Here is a 22,517-nt window from a genome sequence, read left to right on the forward strand (position 1 = left end):
ATTAAGGAGGATGTTTCTAACTGTTCATCTTCAGGCAGCTCTGGCAGTCTTCAGCGGCGATCATGTGATCCATCTCTGCAGGGAGTGCTTTGTAGAATTCCCAAATCCAGAAGGACTATAAAGATCAATAACTTACCACTCATCCTTCCAAAACTTCTGTTCTTTTTTTAACACTTAGTCCAGGAACAGCAGATAGTCACCCCACCTTCCCCTTAGAACTATTAATAACAGACCAACAAATTTTTACAGGTTAACCAAATATTGAAAATAATTCAAGACAGTACCTTTCATTTTCTTTTAATATATCCCTTCCTTTCTTCCAGGTGTAAACAGGTTTTGGAGACGCTTTTGGCTTACACTCAATGACAACTTCACCTCCCACTTTGACAAGAGTTACTCTTTTCAAGAGTGTTCTTGAAAAATCTGGACCTACAGCTGAAAGACAGTACAAAAAATAATTATTATGCAAGACAGCCTTCCAGGAGATAATTCCTTGTCTTTTTCTTTCTTTCTTTCTTTCTTTTTTGAGACAGAGTCTCGCTCTGTTGCCAGTGCAGTGGCACAATCTCGGCTCACTGCAACCTCCGCCTCCCGGGTTCAAGTGATTCTCCTGCCTCAGCCTCCTGAGTAGCTGGGACTACAGGCACGCATGACCACGCCCAGGTAATTTTTGTATTTTAGTAGTGATGGGGTTTCATCATGTTGGCCAGGATGGTCTCGATCTCTTGACCTCGTGATCCGCCCACCTTGGCCTCCCAAAGTGCTGGGATTACAGGCATGAGCCACCACACCCAGCATCTTTTTCTTTCTCTAATACACTTATTGCTACCTTGGTCATCAAAGGGAGGAAGCTAATTTTTTTAAAGTATGTAGCACCGTATGTTTTGATGGATTTATTAAACTTTGAGGTATAATTTGTATTTGGTAAAATGTACATTTGTGTGTGTACAGTTTGGTGAATTTGGTATACACCACCATGAAGATCAAGACACAGAATATTCTCATCTCCCTCTTGAGGGACTATTTTAAAGAAAATTTATTGTATGTTCAAGTGAACAAACATTTTAAAATTTCAGAAAATTGAAAGAGAAAGAAACAAAATTAGGAACTCCATAAGAATTTTTTTTTTAATTGTGTAGGTTAAAGCATTTGCTCTCTGATATGGTCGCCACCTCTGCTTTGTCCCATAGCACTCTTCATATATATCTCTATTAGAGAACATGCTGAACTGTCTATATTGTCACCCTCCGTAAGCTTCTTAAACACAGGGTTTTGTTTAGCTTTTCACTGCAAGTGCCTAAAGCAATGCTTGGCTCATTTAGGAGCAGCTGTGACTTGTTCTTGGAGTGTAGGTATTGAGATAGCTTTATTATATGCTACCACTAGTGTTCTAAAAAATTCACTCATGCTAACACCAGTAGCATAGTTATATGGAAACACTATCAGAGAATTCTTTCTTTCCTAAAACAAAAGACACATATTTGTATGCTCACAAAAGTAAAATAAAAGATATTTTTCCTGAAAAATATCTATTTTCTTCTGAGTTAATTGAATTAATGTGCAAGAAGAGATTTTGGAATGGAAGGATTCATTTCTTGGAATGTTAATTTTATCATATTTTAAAACCCTGAATCATTGCAGTTTGATCTGGTGGAATTTAATATTTAAGACCATGTTGAATGTAAAATTGAAATATAAATCACAAATTACTTAAAGGGGAACTGGGGGTGTGTGTTATGTGAATGTGGGGGCTTGGGGGTAATGGGGGCCAATTTCTTAAAAGTTCCTAAATCATAGGCTAGTGATGTTTAAAAATGAAAGTAAGCTTCAGTGGAAGCAAGTCAAATCTTGATTACATTCTTTTGTTGTGGAAATACTTTCGGTAACTGCCTAGAAACAAATAAAGATGGAAAGGTTACTTTTTAATGGGGCCATGCAATGTACACCTGGGGATGGTATTCTCATGCGAAGGTAAAATTTTAAAAATGAATCTAGTAGGCAATTGATATCTCAATCTGTTTACCTCAGATTTATGAGGGAAGTCTATAATTCTGGGAGTAATTCAATGATAATAAGTGCAATTAATAAGTAGAGTGCCAGTACAGATGTACAGATGTTTTTGCTTTAATGAGATAAAAGCATTTCTTCTATGGTCTGCAAAATCATGTAATAAAAATTGTAGGGTTTATGAAAAAGATAGGGTCAGGACATACCTACTCAGTATTTATGTAACGAGAACACTACAAAAACAATAACCATCCTAGTAATTATCAAACATAATTAAATATAAACATGATTAAAAAGATAAGTTAAATTCATAATAACTACTACAAAAAATACAGTGTGTGTATGTGTGTGTGTATGTGTGTATGCACATGCATAAGAAGGTAGCTTGATGCAAGAAAGAAGGAAGAGTTGAGATTGCTAAGCTATGAAATAAGTGCAAATTGCAGAAAGATTGAGAATTACACAATAAGCACTGCCATGTTAGAGTACGTGGCCAAACTGCACCAACAGGAAGAATGTGGCATGAATGGGAATTACGTGCAGTAGGTATTTTCCCTTGGCTAGCTGTGTTAATCTGTGTTCTTGGGCTTTGTGTTTGGTTGCTGCTACTTAGTAAAATACCTGAACAAATCCAGGGTCTATGTTATACTGACATCATTCCCCTACTTACCAATCTCACATAAGCTAAGTCACAGAAAAGTGTTTCAGTAGAGCAGACTCAATGCAAACCCCTGAACTGACATTAAAAAGTAAAAAAAAAAAGTCAGGTATTCTTGAAGTTTTTTTTTTAAATGATATTTTGTGAAACAGAGTTACAAATCTGTATCACATAAAAATCCCTTCTTAAAACTGTATCTTTCTACACATATATTTTTACCACTTTAGGCAGACATTTTTCATCCATTCAGGAGGAATTCTGCAGTTGCATTTGAAATGAGTTTACATAAATCGATCTGTGCAAAACACATGGGCATATTTGTCAAAAAACTATATTTTGCTTTTACAGGATTTGAAATAGCATATCAGACACACAGAAACCAGAAAACACACCTTTGAGTTTCAAAAGCATTTGTAATGTACTATTTGTGTGCATACAATCTTTTCGATATCTTATCGAGATAAGACTGGCTGGAACATCTTTCACTAATTAAAACGGAATTAAAAATTCAAGGCCAGGCATGATGGCTCATGTCTGTAATCTCCGTACTTTGAGAGGCCAAGGTGGGCAGATCACGTGAGGCCAGGAGTTCGAGACCAGCCTGGCCAACATGGTGAAACCCCGTCTCTACTAAAAATACAAAATTAGCCGGGCGTGGTGTTGCACATCTGTAATCCCAGCTACTGGGAAGGCTGAGGTGTGAGAAGCACTTGAACCTGGGAGGCGGAGGTTGCACTGAGCCAAGATCGTGCCACTGCCCTCCAGCTTGGGGGACAGAGCTAGACTCCGTTTAAAAAAAAAAAAAAAAAAAAATCAAGTTCTTTTCTTTTGTTCAGTTTATTTAATTAGCTTCTGAAGTTATCTAACCCTGCAAATCTATCAGTTGTAACCATAAACTGTGGTGCTTTTAAGGGAAAATTGTCAGAACTCCATCAGTCTTTGAATACTTGAGCCATTAATGGATTTCTTAACATTCTCCTATTGTGTGACCATCTTTTGCACCTGAGATGCTGTTCAGCTTGCAGGATGATGCTTTTTCCTATTTGTACCCTTTATTCTCATCCCCAAACACTGACCTAGGAGAGGTTTGAAGGAAAAGTGAAAGGGACCTGTTCTATGTGACTTTCACAGATAATGAGGTTTTAAAAGATATTGGTAAATCCCCAGAAGGGCACTATTAGAATCTAACCTTTGCTGGCACTTAAAAAATTAGTGCACATGGAAGTGAAACTTCAATAGTTTCTAGTAGCTCAGAAAAGACAAAACCAACTGTCAAATTACCCCTTGTGTCTGAGAGTAGCTAAGATACTGGGAGATCCTTATTTGCTATATTTAATATACTTAAATGATAATATTTCTCACATGCACTGCTAGAGGGCACCACTCCCTCAGTGTTAGAATGAACTGTATTATGGGACCTCTTCCATGTGAGAAATGCAACTTTTTATTATTTATCAATGATCTTTATTACATTATCTATGAGAAGCATCTGGCTGAGAGAAGCCCTCTATGTAATTCACAACTATTTGTTTTTAGTTAATTAAATGAATTTTGATCACATAACAAGGCTATTTTAAGTGGCCAATAGAACCCCTCAAAAACTTAAAAGTTTCTTGCTTTAGTGTCATTTCTCAAGAGAAAGAGTAGAATGATAACTCCTTAACTAGATATGCAGTGGCAGTCCTATTGGGGAAATATATGGATGTGATATCTTACCATATTATTGAAGAAGAAAGGATTATTATGTATGCCAGTTCTATCACAGTCTGTGATAGAAGCATCACTGGGAACACTGCCAGTTGATGGAGAATATTAAGGCCAGCTTTTTTGGAAGTTCAGCATTTCTTATTACTTTAACCTTTGTCTACTTTCTTTAACTATTACCTCATCATTCCCTAAAAACAAGCTTAGAGTGAATGCATTAATTCAAATCTTTTCACTACTGAGGAGAAAATACTGGTATCAGATTATGAGACCCCAAATTTCTTCTGGCCTGTTGGATTGCTATCTAGAAAGAAGGCTACTGGTAGAAGATTTCTTCTTTCTAGGTCCACTGTTTTAGAATGGCTGATTCAAAAATCAGCCCTCTCTGAGGTCAGGTGTGGTGGCTCACGCCTGTAATCCCAGCACTTTGGGAGGCCAAGGCGGGAGGATCACTTGAAACCAGGAGTTCAAGACCAGCCTCGGTGACACAGTGAGACTCAGTCTCTATAAAAAATAAAACATTAGCCAGGTGTAGTGGTGAATGCCTGTAGCCCTTGCTTCTTGGAAAGCTGAGGTGAGAAGATCACTTGAACTCAGGAGTTCAAGGCTGCAGTGAGCTAGGATCACACCACTATACTGCAGCTTGGGTGACAGTGAGACCCTGTCTTTTAAAAAAAAAATCAGTGCTCTCTTATTATGAATGATATTTACAAGGAGACTCTCAACACAACTCTGAAGTAGATGATTTTTCCATTTTGATGTTAGCATGATGTGTCCCTTCCAGTGTTCCTAATATCCGTCCTTGTATTGTTTTGGTCTAATTCACTGAATGCCCTGTTTCCTGACGGCTCTAATAATGCTTCTTCCATGGGCAGCTCTTGGATCTATAAACTCCTATTCCTTTGGGCAAGTTATTATAAAACAAAAGAATTTTACAATCATGAGATTATTTTGAGGATTAAATAAAATAATACATGTATTGAACATAAAGTACTTAGCACAGTATTTGATCCAGATTAAGAACTTCGTACCTCCCCTCTCCACTGCTATTTTCACTACTGAACTACCCCAATCACCATTATCATGGACTTTTTTTCTGCTGAAAAATTTCTTAGAGTCAGAGAAACACATCATCGTTTGAAAACAGAAAATGTTTATTTTGAAATAATTATAGACCCACAGAAAGTACCAAATATAATACAGTAAGGTCCTGTGCATCCTTCACTCAGTCTCCCCCAATGGTTACATCTTATGTAGATACAGTTAAATATCAAAACAAAGAAAATGATACTTGGTATAATGTGTATATATCACACGTGTAGACTGGGCAAAAGCACCATGGAAATTGAGATAGGGAACTATTCTATTGTCACAAGGATCTTCCTCTTGCTTCCCCTTCATAGTCATATCCAGCCTCCTTCTACCTCCCCTCTGTAACCCCTGGAAACCACTGACCTCTTCCCCATTACTATAGTTTAGTCATTCTGAGAATGTTTTAGATACATATGTGTGTGTGAGAGAGTCTGTGTGTGTGTGGTGTGTAATCATACAGTATGTGACCTTTTGGAGTTTTTGTTCCTTTTTACTGCTGAGTATTACATGCTGGTATGCATAAGAAATACATCTTCAATATTGGCACTTTGGGCTCTATGATAACTGACAAATACTTTTGGGCACAGGAGCCATTTCAAGATCTCTCATCTTTCTCTGCCAACAAGTAGGATCAGGTATGGCCTTTTATTTTTTTTTTTATAAAAGATTTGAAAAGTCAAAAATTAGTCACATGAATATAGGTGGAGGTTTTCTCTTATTCCCAGAAAAATATTTTAAAGACATTTTAGAACATTATTTCTTATATAATCAACATGTTGATTAAAAATAATTCTTATATAATGCTTTAAGTAGGGTTTCAGCTGCTAAATTCTTGTTAACCTCCTTTGACCCATCCTATCCATATAAAGATAATAAGACAGTCTGCATTTTAAACACTCTGTAATCACATTGACTTTCTTATATCAGTCCAAATTGGTGATATTTCATTTACATGTCAGTATCTTAAACTCTTATACAAACTTATGTCCTTGGTTAGGCAGGTAGTGTATAGTATGCAAAGTCTGCTAAATGAACAGAAGAGAGTCATTAGACTATGATAGTGAGAACTCTAGAATTTCAGTAGTTAGGAAATAGTAGCTCTTGTTATTAGCTATTATTAGAACATCAGTTCCTTGAAGGCAAGAATATGTATCCTGGATCTGTATAACCCTTGGGCCTGGCCCAGTGCTTGATACAAAGTTGATATTCAATCAATGAACCTATTGAAGAATTAAGTCAATTTTTAAAAAGCAACAATCTGGTTTTTTTTTTTTTTTTTTTTTTTTTCTGAGACAGAGTCTTGCTCTGTCACCCAGGCTGGAGTGCAGTGGTGCGATCTTGGCTCACTGCAGCCTCCGCCTCCTGGGTTCAAGTGATTCTCTTGCCTCAGACTCCTGAGTAGCTGGGACTACAGGTGTGTGCCACCACACCTGGCAAATTTTTTTTTTTGTATTTTTAGTAGAGATGGGGTTTCACCATGTTGGCCAGGCTGGTCTTGAACTCCTGACTTCAAGTCATCTTCCTGCCTTGGCCTCCCAAAGTGCTGGGATTATAGGCGTAAGCCACCATGCCCAGCCAAAAAGCAACAATCTTTCTTTTGTCTGACTTCTGGCATAATTCAAGTAAGAGCCTCTTTCCCTTTTGTGTATTATAAAAAAGTTGATATTTAATCAATATTTGATGAATGAATGTATGTTGCAGGAAAGAAGTCAGGTATTCAGTTCAAAACAGGAAATTCCCTTCTCATGAGGCTTTGCCTGAACACCACATCCCTTTCTCCCCTTCATATAGGGTTATGAATGGCTTCTTGAACTTCCAGTCCTGTGTATAGGACAGGACATGACATCCTCTTTGGAGTTGTACCTCAGTCTAATGAAACAAATTATCCAAGAAATACCACATGGGCTATTTATACTACTAAATCATCTGAACTGGTGTGATAGCAAATGTTTTACAAGTGGCTCTCTAAATAAAACAACACAACAAAATAAAACACCAAAGAATTTGGTTTGTAGTCCTTGCCCATTTCTGTGGTGTAAATATTCCTACCTTGGCCAATTTCAAGCTATCAACATGAAGTCACTGAATGCTGGGCTGAGAAGAGATACATAGAATCAGCTCCTGCCACTGAGCTAGCTCCAGCAGGTAGCCGCCTTTCCCTACTTTTCCCACAACATACACTTAGGGGAAGGTAACACGGCAAGTGCACCCTGGAAGTTCAGCTTTCCCCAGATTTGGGTCTTGTTCCGCAGAAGCACATGGTCTCGACTCTTTCCTCCCCAGTATGCCCAACAGCTGACCCAGCACTGAGAAGGTAAGAACTTCACTTTGAGTTTACTTGCTCAAATAATGTGTTCCCTGAGGCTTTGTGAGGCAAGTTATCACAGCAGTTTCATGCACTTCAGTGATACAGGCTCTATTCTAGACATGCAGGCTCACCAGAACCATATTACAATGTAGAAGAGCTATGTTTATGCAATGCGGCAGTGACTGATATCTTGCTTATCATGCTCTTTCAATAAAGCACCAGAAACAGTTTTGCAGGCAATGAGAACATATATTTTGCCTTTGTGCTACGTTCATTTTCATCACATTCAAAAGACTTTACCAAAAGCAACATGCCTTACACTAAGTACAAATGACTTTCTTTAGGAGTCTAGAAGAACCACGGTCTTCTCATGCTGGAAAAAGAAGAGATGGAATATTGTTGGTGCCAATGCTCTTCTTCTGTTAAAAAAAAAAAAATGCCTCACATGACTGATAGGGGTTTTGTTGGGTCATGTTGCACTCTTGGATAATGTAACAATGGAAGCATGGATTAACTGGACACAGGGTCATTATACCAACAGAACAGTCCTGTCCTCCTTCCAACCTCTACACGATCTTATGAGTTAGAAAGGTACTCTGCTGTGACGGCTTAAGAATGGGTAAGAAAGGGATCTAGAAAGCAGATTATAGATCTGTGGCACTTCAAATAAACTCAATTCAACTGACCATAAAAATCACCAGGAGAAGCTTGTTAAATGTACACCCTCCTGAACTCCATCCACTATGAGAAAGACAGAGATCTATGATTTCACAACTTTTTGCCACTGAAAATGTGATCCCTAGAGCAGAAGCATTGGCATCACCTTGAAGTTTGTTAGAAATGCAGAATTCCAGGCCCCACCTCAAACCTGAAATTGGAATCTAAACTTAACAAAATTCCTAAGTAATTCATATGAGCCTTCAAGTTTGAAAAATACTGCTAAATCTTACATTTTTTAAATTGCAGTAAAAAGTACATAACAAAATTTACCATCTTGACAATGTTTAAGTGTACAGTACAGTAGTATTAACTATATGCACACTTTTTGTGCAACTCATTGCTAGAATGTTGTCGTTTTGCAACACTAAAAGTTGATACCCATTACCCAACTCCCCATTTCTTCCTCCTCTCTCCCAGCCCCTGGTAACAACACTACTTTCTGTTTCTATGAGTTTGACTATGTTAGACATCTCACAAAGTGGAATCATGAAGTATTTGCTTTTTGTGACTGGCTCGTTTCATTAGCATAATGTCCTCAAGGTTCATTCATGTTGTAATACATAACAGAAATAATAGTCCATTGTATGTACTTAAACACATTTTCTCTATCCTTTCAACTATCCATGGACATTTAGGTTGCTTCCACCTCCTGACTATTGTGAATAATACTGCAATTAATATAGGTGTGCAAATCTCTCTTCAGGATGCTGTTTTCAATTATTTTGAATATATACCAAATGTTAGGATTGCCAGATCATATGGTAATTCCGTTTTTAATTTTCTGACTGTAAAGTGCATGAGTAACATCATGCTTAGCAGTGAAAAATTGAAAGCCTTTTTCTAAGATCAGAAACAAAGCAAGGACGCCCACTCTCAGCACTTCTATTTAACCTAGTATTGGAAGTCCTAGGCAGAGCAATTAGACAAAGAATAAGTAAATAAAGAAATAAAAGGCATCCAAATTGGAAAAGAAAGAAGTAAAATTTTTTATATAAGGCTTTCATTAGGTTGAGGTGGTTTCCTTCTCTACTTTGTTGAGTGCTTTTATCATGAAAAGGTATTGAATTAGGGTGGGCACAGTGACTCATGCCTGTAATCCCAGGACTTTGGGAGGCCAAGGCAGGAGGATCACTTGAGGTCAGGAGTTTGAGACCAGCCTGGCCAACATGGTGAAACCCCATCTCTACTAAAAATACGAAAATTAGCCAGGCATGTTGGCATGTGCCTGTAATCCCAGCTACTTGGGAGGCTCAGGTGGGAGATATGCTTGAACCCCGGAGGTGGAGGTTGCAGTGAGCCAAGATCACATCACTGCACTCCAGCCTGGGCGACAGAGTGAAAAAAAAAAAAAAATACATGGTATTGAATTTTGTCAAATGCTTTTTCTTCATCAATTGGAATGATCACGTGGTTCTGGTCCTTCATTCTGCAGTATATTATATTAACTGATTATTGTATGTTGAGCCATCTTTGCATTTCAGGTATAATTCCAATTTGACATTGTGTGTAATCCTTTTAATGTGCTGCTGAGTTGAGTATGCTAGTATTTTGTTGACAATTTCTGGATCAATGTTCATCAGGGTTATGGTCTGTAGTTTTCTTGTGTCCTTGTTTGTTTTGGTTTTAAGATAATGCTGCACTTACAGAATGAGTTTAAATGTGGTCCTACTTCTTTAATTCTTTGGAAGAGTTTGGGGAAAACTGGTGTTAATTCTTCTTTAAATATTTGGTAGAATTCTCCACTGAGGCATCTGGTCCAGGGATTTTCTTTATTGGGAAGTTTAAATTACTGCTTCAATCTCCTTGCTAGTTCTAAGTCTATTCGCATTTCTATTCCTTCAAGACTCAGTCTTAAGCAGTTGTATGTTTCTAGCAATTTATCTACTTCTTCTAGGTTATCCAGTTTTTCAGTGAATAATTATTTATAGTGGTCTTTACACTCTTTGTTTCTGAATCATCTGTTTCATGTTTCTAATTTCTGATTTTACTTGAGTACACTCTTTTCTCAGTCTACTACGTGTTTGTCAATTTGGTTGACATTTTTAAAAATCAACTCTTGTTTACACTGATTTTTTTCCTATTATTTTTATATTCTATATTTCCTTTATCTCTGCTCTAATATATATTATTCCATCACTTCTGTTGATTTTTCAGTTTTTAAAATCTTTTTCTCGTTGCCTGTGGTGCAAAGTTAGGGTGTTGATTTGAGATATTTCTTCTTTTTTAATGTAAGCATTTATCATTATTAACCTCTCTCTTATTACTGTTTTTGCTGCATCCATAAGTAAGTTTTGGTATGTTGTATTTTCATTTCCATTTGTCTCCTGATATTTTCTAAATTACATTGTGAGTTCTACTTTGACCCATTCGTTGCTTAAGACTGAGTTGTTCAATTTTTACATATTTGTGGATTTCCTGTTTTTCCTCTGTTATCAATTTCTAGTTTCATTCTGTTATAGTCAGACAGGATATTACATATGATTTCAATTTTCTTATATCTGTTAAAACTTATTTGTACCCTAACATATGGTCTCTTTTGGACACCGTTCCATGTGTGCATGAGTAGATTTCATATTCTGTAGTAGTAGAGAGCAGTGTTCTTTACATGCTTGTTAGGTCCAACTGGCCTATAGGGTTGTTCACATCCTCTGCTTCCTTATTTGTCTTTTGTCTGACTGTTCTATCCATGATTGAAAATAGAGTATCAAAGTATCCTACTATTGTGTTGCTATTTCTCTCTTCAGTTTTGTCAATGTTTGCTTCACACACTTGGAAGTTCTAATATTAGGTGCATACATATTTCTAACAGTTACATCTTTCTGATGAATCAGTCCTTTTATCATTATATAATGTTTTTCTTTGTCTCTTATGACAGTTTTTGTCTTAAAGTTTATTTTGTTTGATATTAATATGGTCACCCCTGCTCTCTTTAGGTTCTGGTTTGCATGGATTATTTTCCTCTATTCTTTCATTTTCAGCTTGTGTGTATCCCTAGATCTAAAGTGTGTCTCTTACAGACAGCGTATAGTTAGATCCTGTTTGTTTTTAATCCATTCAGTCAACCTATATCTTTTAATTGGGGCATTTAATCAATTTACGTTTAAAATAATTAGAGATAGGGAAGGGCTTACAAGTGCCATTTTGTTCAATTGTTTTATGTATCTTGTAGCTTTTGTGTTTACCCTTTCTCCTCTTTCTGTCTTCAAAAGAGGAGATTTTTATTCCTTGATTTTTATTTGTTTTAATTTTCATTTATTTATTTATTTAATTTGTTTATTTTTGAGACAGAGTCTCACTCTGTCATCCAGGCTGGAGTGTAGTGGTGTGATCTCGGCTCACTGCAGCCTCCGCCTCTCGGGTTTAAGCGAGTCTCATGCCTCAGCCTGCTGAGTAGCTGGGATTACAGGCATGCGCCACCACACCCAGCTAAACTTTGTATTTTTAGTAGACATGGGGTTTCACCATGTTGGCCAGGCTGGTCTCAAACTCATGGCCTCAAGTGATCTGCCTGTCTCAGCCTCCCAAAGTTTTGGGATTACAGGCGTGAGCCACTGCACCCAGCCTTGTGTTTCCTTTATTTTTAAAAATGATATGTTTTGATTTACTGCTCATTTCTCTTCTTGTACATTATATAGACATTATCTTTGTGGTTACCACTACAATTATATAGCACATCTTAAAGTTATAATAATCTATTCAAGCTGGCAACAATTTAACTTCAATCATGTATAAAAACTATTTACATCCTGCTCCCCCACTTTGTTACTGATGACACAAATTACCTCCTTTTATATTATACAGTTATTAATATAGATTTATAGTTACCTTTTATACTTTTTAAAACATTCTATACCAGATTTTTATAAAAGTGACTTTTGTACCTACAATATTACAGGATTTTATATTTGTCTGTATGTTTACCTTTACCTAGGAGTTTTAAATTTTCATATAGTTTTGTGTTGTTTATCATCCTTTCATTTCAACTTGAAGGACTCCCTTCAGCATTTCTTGCAGGGTAAATCTAGTGGTGATAAACTCATTCAGCTTTTGTTTATCTGGGAAAGTTTCAATTTCTGCCTCATTTTGGAAGGACAGTTTTACCAGATATAGTATTCTTGACTGGCAGCTCTTTCTTTCAGCACTTTGAGTAGATCATCTCACTCCCTTCCAGCATGCAGTTCCTGCTGAAAAATCTGTTGATAATCTTATAGATGCACACTTGTTTGTGATGAGTTGCTTTTCTCTTGCCACTTTCAGGATTTTCTTTTGGTCTCTGACTTTTGACACTTTGATTATAATGTGTCTCAGTGTAGATCTCTTTGGATTCATCCTAGCTGCAGTTCTTGAGCTTCTAAAATTTGTGAGTCCATTTCCTTTCTCAGACTTGGGAAGTTTTCAGCCATTTTTTCTTCAGATAGGCTCTCTGCCATTTTCTCTCTTTATTCTCTGCAAATTACATAACACTTATATTGTTGCACTTGATGTCCCATAGACCCTTCAGCTTTCTTCACTTTTGTTATTTTTTCCGTTTTGCTCCTCTGCCTCAATAATTTCTAATGTTCTGTCTTTGAATCGCTGATTATTTTTTTCTGTCTGGTCAAGCCTGTTGTTGAATCTCTCTAGTAAATTGAGTACTGTATTCTGAATTCACTTACTGTATTCTTCACCTCCAGAATTTCTTTGGGTTCATTTTCATCTTTTATCTCTGTTGATACTCTCATTTTGTTCATGTATCATTTACCTGATTTCCTTTAGTTATCTATCTGTACTGTCTCTTAATTCCTTGAGCATCTTTATGAGAGTAATTAGAATTCTTTGGTAATTGATATACCTCTATTTCTTTAGTGTTGATTTCTGTAGATATAATTTGTTCCTTTGGTTGGGCCATGTCTTCTGGTTTCTTTGTGTGCTTTATTATCTTCTGTTAGAATTCTGGCATTTAAAAAATCAGACACTTCTCCTAGTCTTTGCAGTCTGAGAGGAATCAGTCCAGCTAGAGATTCTGCAAATCTCTCAAGCCTTTTCTGATGATGCGTCTTCTCTGGGCTTTTGTATGTAATCCCCTAATTGAAGATTTGTTGGTTTCTACTCAGGAGCTTCCCTTGGTGTCTTTATCAGGTACTGTGGACTTTCTAGTGCTGCAGGAAGGGTTAGATTTCCCTCTGTTGGTACTGGACCTCCCCTAGTGTCTGTGGTACAGCCTGATACCAGACCAAGCCTTGTTGATAGACTTTTTTCTCAGGGGGCCTCCCACATAGCCCAGTTTCTGTCATCACTTAGATTCAGGCAAAACGGAAACCACTCCCTCAGGTAGTACTTCCCCCTCAAAGTAAAACACTGGATGTACCTTCCACTCTTTTCTTTCCCTCCCCAGCAAAGAATTAGGAATTGGAAGTTTTCTACTGATAGCTCTGTGCTACGCTGGGGGGACTGGGAGGTGCTCTAGCAAGTGAGTGCCACAAATTTTTCTACAGTGCTTTCATGCTATTGGCTTTACACTTGACTGGAGTGCAGAAATCTCTTAACCGGTTTTATGTCTTTCAATGGCAATTGGTCCATTGGGGAAAAAGGGTCTGAGGCTTCCCTTTTGACTATCTTGATGAATCACCCCCCACTACCAAATCTTGAATGTCAGTCTAATTAATACTCCTTAGATTAGGCTCCCCAAATGCAATCAATTTTGCCAGAAGGTGGTGGAGGGGGAAAAATAGTTACTTCATTTATTTATTTATTCACAAATTCAAAGAACTTGAGGTAGATCATTATCTACCTCAATAAAAGACATAAAGTAGTAAATACATTTACAATATGACTCAATTCAAACAGGAAGGGTAGAAAACAATCTCACTAGAATTAATACAACAGAGTTAAATTAGTCCCAGACTGGGCAAACAGAAAAATAACATATTTCTTACTAACTGATGAAAAACTTTGCTTCTTTACTAGAAGATGCAAACTTTTCTTCTTTGAAGAGAGAAGTTCTACATTTTATGAGAAATTTATTGGAAATATCTTTATGTAAAGGACTAAGGACTTCAAGACGGATAATCTCTTCACAGCAGTTTTACAGAAGATTCAGAGATTTTGGTTATAGGATTGTATATAAAGTATTAATGCTCAGTGATGCCTTAGGCTGCATTCTAGAGTAATATTTTAAACTCTAACTCACTGACTGCATTTCTTTGGGGGAATGCTGTAAGGGATTATAATAATATTTATCATAATATTTATCAGTTTTCAATGTCCCCCCTCAGTTGGCTTTAACTACCAGAGTCATGCCACGCAGCACTTTAGCTCAAGCCTCACGTGGTAGTCTGTCAAGACATTCTGTGTGCTTTATTCCTATTCACTCTCTTGTTGAAATGGGGCCTTCAGCCATGGTTGGAATCTCTGATGCCTGCTCTTTCTCTCATACAGGGGTACTTTGGATTCAGAGTGCTTTTTGATCCAAAATCACATGTTTTGGTAGGGAGACTATGTTCAATTTTTAAAAACAACAACAAAAGCCCTCTGTGTAGGACAGATTTCCTATTTTAGGATAGTGGTTCTCAAACAGGGGTCTTGGATAAGCAGCATCAGCATCAACATCACTTGTTAGAAATATAAATTCCCAGGCCCCACTCTAGAACTAGTGTATCAGAAACTCTCAGGGTAGAGCTCAGCAATCTGTGTATTAACATGTCCTCTAGATTATTCTGATGCATGATAAAGCCTGATAATCAATATTTTAGGAAAATTCAATGGCTTTTTAAACCCGATCAATTAAAGCAATAGTTCTCAAATTCTGTTGTTCTTCGGAGTCACACCTGGGGAGCTTTAAGGAAAAATGCCTGGGTCCTAGGATCAGAGACTGAATTAGTTGATAATGAGTATGGTATGCCATCAGGATATTAAAGAGTTCCCCAGATGACTGTAATCTGCAGCAAAAATTGAGAAGCACAGAACTGGGACTTACTGGTGATTTCATGGCTATCTCTAAGTTTTTGGTATGGATACTAAGAGAAAAAAAAAAAGCCCAAACCTTCTTATATTGTTATAAACACCTATAGGTTTGCAAAGGCTTTCACATGTAATTCTGTCAGTTTTCACAGTAAGATGAGTAATGACATCCTCCTACTACTGGTACGTATATGATCAATAACTTGATAAAGATACCAAATTTGATTTTCAGAGCCAAGTGCACAGCTTCCCTCTTCATGACAACTTAAGTAAAGCTCTTGCCTAGATGACTGCAGTTGGGTAAGAAAGGCATTTGTCCTCTCATTAGATGCTGATCACACTCAGCACATTTGATTATTTTGTAATCTGGCTCAACGAGGCAGTTGAGAAATCAGACTTAGATGCAGATGAGCACTTGTGAAAGTCCCTGTGAAATAACTTTTAGTTTAGCCTTAATGTTTTTCTAATTTGGGAGCCAATCATCTGGATAGATGCCAAATTAACCAGATAATTGCTCAAGGTTGCACCTCACTTTAATTGGGCCATCAGTTACTTGACAGGATTTGAGTGTCCTGCCAGGGTCAGATGTGTTCCACCACACAGGCCAGGAGAACCCCCGGGATACTGAACCATTAGACATAATTTCCTCAGGGTAGAAGCTACTTCTCCTCCATTATACAGTCTTGGAAAAGTCAAGTCATATTCAAAAGACCACTGGGCAGATACCCACTCACCCTTAGGCATGGAACCTCCCATTATAAAATCAAAAAATTTTTTTCACAATATTCTCATATATAAGCAAAATCAAAGATTTTTGACCCCTACCACTTCTGCAACCCCACTTAAGAGGCAGCTTAGGAAGTGATTAATATGGAGATTTTTTAAAAAGCTAGCCTCATTACCTCAAGGTGGAAATGGGTCTGAGGTACAGTTTATGTTCCAGAAATCTCCCTTCTGGATTAGACTTAGGCTAGACTTTACCTAAGACCCCATCCTTGTTTGGTTCCTCCTTCTTCCTTATTCTGCTTTTCCTTACAGGTTTTTCCTGGAGAACACTCTCTCAGTGAATTGCAGATAACTGAATACTTGCCTCAGACTTGCTTTGGAGACCTTAGCTATCCTCTATATTTACCCACCGATTTCAAGTTTGGCAATTTAATCAGCAGTCCCCAACACCAATATGATCATCTGAGTGGACACAAATACTAAACATGGGTAGAACTATTACTTTAGAAAAGTTACTTTTTCACCAACAAAATACCTAACTTAGTTATCTTTACTTTTTAAGTTACGTGTAGAAGATTCAGTTTCCCCATGATTACAAGACTCTGTTTACTCTAATTGTAATACACCTTCATGAGTGGGGCAGAGGAGTGGAATGATGGTTATCACCCAGGGAGTTGTACAGCACCTCAGGGATGCCCACAGGGATATATCCCACAAGTGAATCTCATCCATGACTCAGGCTAAGACAGCAGAAAAGGTCTAGGAACAGTTTCCTTGGGAAATAATAAACTATCAATTGTAATAGTTCAGTCACAGACAAGGACACTTCCATTTGATGTACTCATAACCAGGCCTACCAATATACTGACCTCAAGATAAAAGTCTCTCTATGGCGTTTGCCCATCCAGTGAGTAAATCACCCAGCACACAGATTAATTATTTAGCAGTTTAAATCCATTAAATAGACATGTTACGTACACATTAAATACCAAGACAGAACACATAAAATAAAACCAAGGGAAAAACCTATTAAACATATACTTCCTAACCATCTCTTATTCATGACTGTAGGGCTATCACCCAACATTAAAAGGAATCTCCTCTATAGCATTGGAGGTTCCAGATATTTAATCAATAGGTGGAACCAACATATATATTTTTTCTTTCTTATACAGATTTTCAAGAGATAATTTTTTTTTTTTTTGAGACAGTCTCACTCTGTCACCCAGGCTCGAGTGCAGTGGTGCAATCTTGGCTGACTGCAACCTTTGCCTCCCGGGTTCAAGTGATTCTCCTGCCTCAGCCTCCCAGATAGCTGGGACTACAAGCATGCACCACCACGTCCAGTTAATTTTTGTATTAGTAGAGATGGGGTTTTGCCATGATGGCCAGGCTGTTCTGGAACTCCTGACCTCAGGTGATCCACCCACCTCGACTTCCCAAAGTGCTGGGATTACAGGCGTGAGCCACTACACCCGGCCAAGAGATAATCTTAACAAGAGGTTATCTTGTTTCCATTTTGTTTCTTTGTTCAATTCAGCATCCTCATGATTCTAGCATAGGTAATGACAATTTAGTTATTTGATCCAAAGGAGCCAAACTATTTCTGCTATATAAGGAACAAAGTGAGTTGTGGAAAACAATCATATTATACCTTACCCAAGTTAACCCATATTAATTTCTATGTATTTTTAAATAGGCAGATGTCTTCTCCCTTATTCACTTAAGAGAGACTCTACGGGTTTACACACTCAATCTTTAACTGCCCTTCAATTTACCTGAAATACATTACTGGGAATTTTTGGAAGGGAAAATGGGATATTAAATAGGGAACTTGCAAGCTTGTCATTCAAGAATCTCCAAAATTGGTCCTTAATGACTTCTCCATCTTTCTTTTTCTTCTCTCTTTTTCCTTTTTTTTTTTGAGAAGGAGTTTCACTCTTGTTGCCCAGGCCGGAGTGCAATGACACGATCTTGGCTCACTGCAACCTCTGCCTCCCGGGTCCAAGTGATTCTCCTGCCTCGGCCTCCCGAGTAGCTGGGATTACAGGCATGCGCCACCATGCTTGGCTAATTTTTATATATATATTTTTAGTAGATATGGGGTTTCACCATTTTGGCTAGGCTGGGCTCGATCTCCCAACCTCAGGTGATCCGCCTGCCTTGGCCTCCCAAAGTGCTGGGATTACAGCTGTGAGCCACCGTGCCCGGCCACCATCTTTCTTTTTCAAGTTTAATTTTCCCATATATGCTTTATATATTTGAATCAAAATTTTCATTTATTTTGTTTTATTATTTTACTTTTTAGATTGACAGACACAATTGTATCTATTACATACAACATGTTTTGAAGTATTTATATACGTTGTAGAATGACTAAATCTAGCTAATTAACATAAATTACCTTATATAATTATCATTTTTGTGGTGAAACACTTAACATCTGCTCCCTCAGCATTTTTTGAGAGTATGATATCTTGTTATTAACTATAATCATCGTGTTATACAATAGAGTGCTTGAATTTATTTGTCCCATCTAACTGAAGTGTTGTATTCTTTGAATGACATCTTCCCAACCCTCCCCCACCAATTCCCCCGACGCTGGCAACCACCATTCTACTCTATTTCTTTGAGATAAACTTTTTTAGATTCTACTTATGAGTGAGATCATGTGATATTTTTCTGTGCCTGACTTATTTCACATAGCATCATGTCCTCCAGGTTCATCCCTTTTGTCACAAATGACAGGATTTTCTCCTCTTCTTTACGGCTACATAGTATTCTACTGTGTATACATACACCAACTTTTGTTTGCCCATTCATCTACTGATGAGTCAACAATTTTAAAAAACATTGAAGATTCTCTATGTGCAGGAAACTACCCCAGATATTTTATAATTTTGAGCCTTTGTTCCAGCCATTTCATTCTGATCTGGAATATTCTTTGTGTTTGTCAAAATCCAAATTGTTCAGGGCTTAGCTTTCCAGCCCAGCCCCCTAGCCAAATTCCCTTTCCTGAATTCCTGCAAGCCTTACATTTTTACAACTTGTTTGGCCTATATAATTTGATGACATGCCTTTATTGTTCTCATGTTAAACATGGTTAAGTAATTTCTCAGGCATTTTCATTTTATCTTGACTGCTCTACTGCTATGGTCTGAATGTTTGTGTCCCTCCAAAATTCCTGTGTTGAAATCATAACCCCTAAGGTGGTGGTACTAAGAGGCAGGACCTTTAAGAGGTGAAGCCCTTAAGAGGTAAAGCGCTTCATGAGGTGAAGCCCTTCATAAGGGTGAAGCACCTTATGAATGGGATTAGTGCCCTTATAAAAGAGGCCCAAGAGACCCTCACCCCTTCTGCCATGTGAAAACACAGTGAGAGGTTGGCAGTCTGCAACCCAGAAGGGGGACTTCACCAGAACCCGGCCATGCTGGCACCCTGGTCTCACACTTCCAGCTTCCAGAACTATCAGAAATAAACATTTGTTGTCTATAAGCCACCATGTTTGCAGTATTTTCGTTATAGCAGCTTAAACAGACTAACACTTCTAGTTTGCTGGCGTCGGGAAACTTAAGAGCTCAGATCAAAAATTCATTTGTAATTAGACAGTTCCAACTGGAAATGATTTTTAAATAAACTCCTTAATGTAAAAGTTGGAACAGTGATTCCCAGCTAACAGGCCTTGAATCCTAGTACTAGAGGGACAGAGGGGAGGGCTATGCAGAGTGGTTTTAAGCCATTATGCGTACACATACGCATACACATATATTCTGTTATTTTCAGTTGTGGGTAGGCACTGTAGATAAAAATCATTAAACAGCTTTTCTCACTTTATTGGAGTCATTTGTTTCTATCAAATTTTCTTATTTTAATAAAGGGATCCACAAAATCTTTTAAAATTATAAAGGGATCCCTAGACTGATAAATTGGCTAGCGCTCATCTAGAGGGTTTTCAGACACTATGATTCATTTCATTAGGCCACATCTCACTTTTAGCTGTTCTTCCAACTAGCTGACATACAGTAGAGTAGAGAACACACTTGTTTTAGAATAAACTCCTAGGCAATCCTGCCATGGTGAGCTGTACTCCAAAAGACTCAGTTCCAAGTACCAATAGTTAGCAAATCTGGGCAGAAGGGAACCATCATATGTGTCCTGGAAGGGGTTGAAAATTATTGTTACTAATATTTATAGGGTGAGAAGTATGTGTGTTTAGGATTCCAGTAGGCATAGCCATGCTGATGCTATGCCAAGAGCATGAAACCATTACTAGGCCTCTTTGAAAAAGGCTCCATCCCCATGAAATCTCACAATCATTATCTTTGATAGGATTTGAGTCAGTGCTAATGAACTTAGTGAGAAGAGCAGTTGTGGAAGTTTTTCTTTCTTTTTATTTTTTTACATTGCACAGAATGGAAGTACATTCTACTTGAGAACATTTACTTCTATATGCAAGATTTACATGCTAGGCACCAATGAATGTTTTTCATAAGGGAAAGTCAGGACTCTGAAACTGGACAATTTATCAGAGCATGTGAATTAGCTCCTTTGTGTGCTGTTTTTCTCTTATTCATAATCTTCCATTATGCTCTCACCAAGGAGAATGACTACTTAAAGCCTCTAAAATAGGAGGCAGTTCCCAAATCATTTCCATTTGTTTTTGTGTTTTCAGTTTTCATTATCATCTCTTCTTTTATAATAATAGACAAATTCAAAATTTTTCTACAGGATAATGCAAGCTGTTGGTCTTAACTTTTTTTTTTAACATCCATAGATTCATCTTTTCACTCAACTATGTTTTCAATTCTTTACTGACCTAATCTATTAATCCATTTAATAAAATAATCTCTCAATTTCTTTATTCATTTAACACACTCATTCATTCTTACATTCATTCAATGTTTATTGAGTGCATACTATGTGCTTCAATACTGTATTAAGTCCTGGGAATAAAATGATGAATTGAACCAATTATGATCCTTGACATCACGGGGAGGTTAAAACGCAGTGGAGGAAAAAGATAGAAAGATCACACACAAAAATGTAAACTGTAATTGTGGCATCTTTCATAAAGGAGAGGTAAAAGATAGTATAAAAATCTGTAATGGGAATAGTTGACCCAAGCATGACTTTCTGAGGAAGCACCAATGAAGCTGGAAGATGGGAAATGAGAAGGAGTTACAGAAATGAAGAGGGGAAGGAAAAGCGTCTCAGGCAGAGGATGCACTCACTATGTACCAGTGGCCTGCAAAGGGAGGATGGTGAATATGCAGAACAGAAAGGTCAATGCAGCTGAAGCGGAGGGAGGAAATGGCACACGATGAAAGATGTAGTTGGAAGAAAGACCATTAATGCATTGTCTGGAAAAATTCAGATGTGGAAGAGCAGGGTTTATTCTGTCAGTTGTTCAAAAGAGCCTTTCCAAACCAAGTCAGCTCTTATTCCCTCCAAGCTCAAGTTTGCACCAAATCAGCAGCAGACTCCAAAAAGCATCTCAAAAACTTTGCTCAATTTAGAAGTGCAGTCAATAGAGGAATAAAAATGAGTGCCAAGGGAAGCATGGTCCCCATTGTAAGCATCAGCAGAGGCGGATTTAGAAAGCGTTCTCTTGTTATTGCTTATAGACTTGCTTATTACTTGTTTCTCGAGTAGTATCTTTGGCCTAAAGATTTCTTTACTCCTTTTCTTGGATTGAACATTTATGCTTGGCAAAGAACAAGTTAGTTTAGTGATTTAAAGAGTTTTTATTTTTTTTTCTTGCCAGTATAAAGACTCACCTATAACATTAAGCTCTGCATTGGAAAAGATAACTCCATGTTTATTCTCTGCCAAACACTGATACATGCCAGCATCCGAGAGGTTCACTATTGTTATGTTGAGTGTTCCTTGCTCAATTTGAATTCTATCCTGTGAAAGAAAAGAGGAACATAAAAACAATGACCTTCTACAACTGAGACTTTAAGGCAATTTTACCATGTGTAATATCAAGGAAGCTTAATGGGAAGAAAATAGCCATCATATAAGCAATTTACATAACATGATCTATTTATCTGTCAACTAAATTTGTGGCAGGTCAGATGCTAAATGGAACAACCAGTACATCAGTTGGTAAATGGAATCTAAATTGTAGGATTCTCTTGAGTTCTCATTGATTTAATAGTGGAGCCATTCAGATTAATATCCTCTCTAAATAGAATAACTTGAAATTTAAAATGCTTTTTCACTTTAAGGCTTTGTACTAACCAGAGTTAGGGGGTTTCGGAAATACAACCAAATTTACTGTTTAGAGTGTTTAAAACACTCACATTTTGAGCAGGTGATACTTTGAAGGTTAATAGGATTACAATCTTGGATGAAACAGAG

At 37.4% G+C, this 22,517-nt stretch overlaps 1 protein-coding gene across 3 annotated transcripts in view; it reads right to left on the reverse strand.

Moving 5' to 3' along the window:
* Positions 1-22,517, reverse strand: part of LOC129033762 (contactin-4) — a 988,873-nt gene that overhangs the window by 140,527 nt on the left and 825,829 nt on the right. For all 3 annotated transcript variants that reach the window (XM_054482749.2, XM_063661823.1, XM_054482751.2), the window contains 2 exons: positions 21,932-22,061; positions 285-435 (listed from right to left, as the gene is read on the reverse strand). In XM_054482749.2, coding sequence (XP_054338724.1) covers positions 285-435; positions 21,932-22,061 — 281 coding nt within the window. The remainder of the gene's footprint in view (positions 1-284; positions 436-21,931; positions 22,062-22,517) is intronic.

This window comes from Pongo pygmaeus, chromosome 2, assembly GCF_028885625.2.
Source record: "Pongo pygmaeus isolate AG05252 chromosome 2, NHGRI_mPonPyg2-v2.0_pri, whole genome shotgun sequence".
Classification (NCBI taxonomy): domain Eukaryota; kingdom Metazoa; phylum Chordata; class Mammalia; order Primates; family Hominidae; genus Pongo; species Pongo pygmaeus.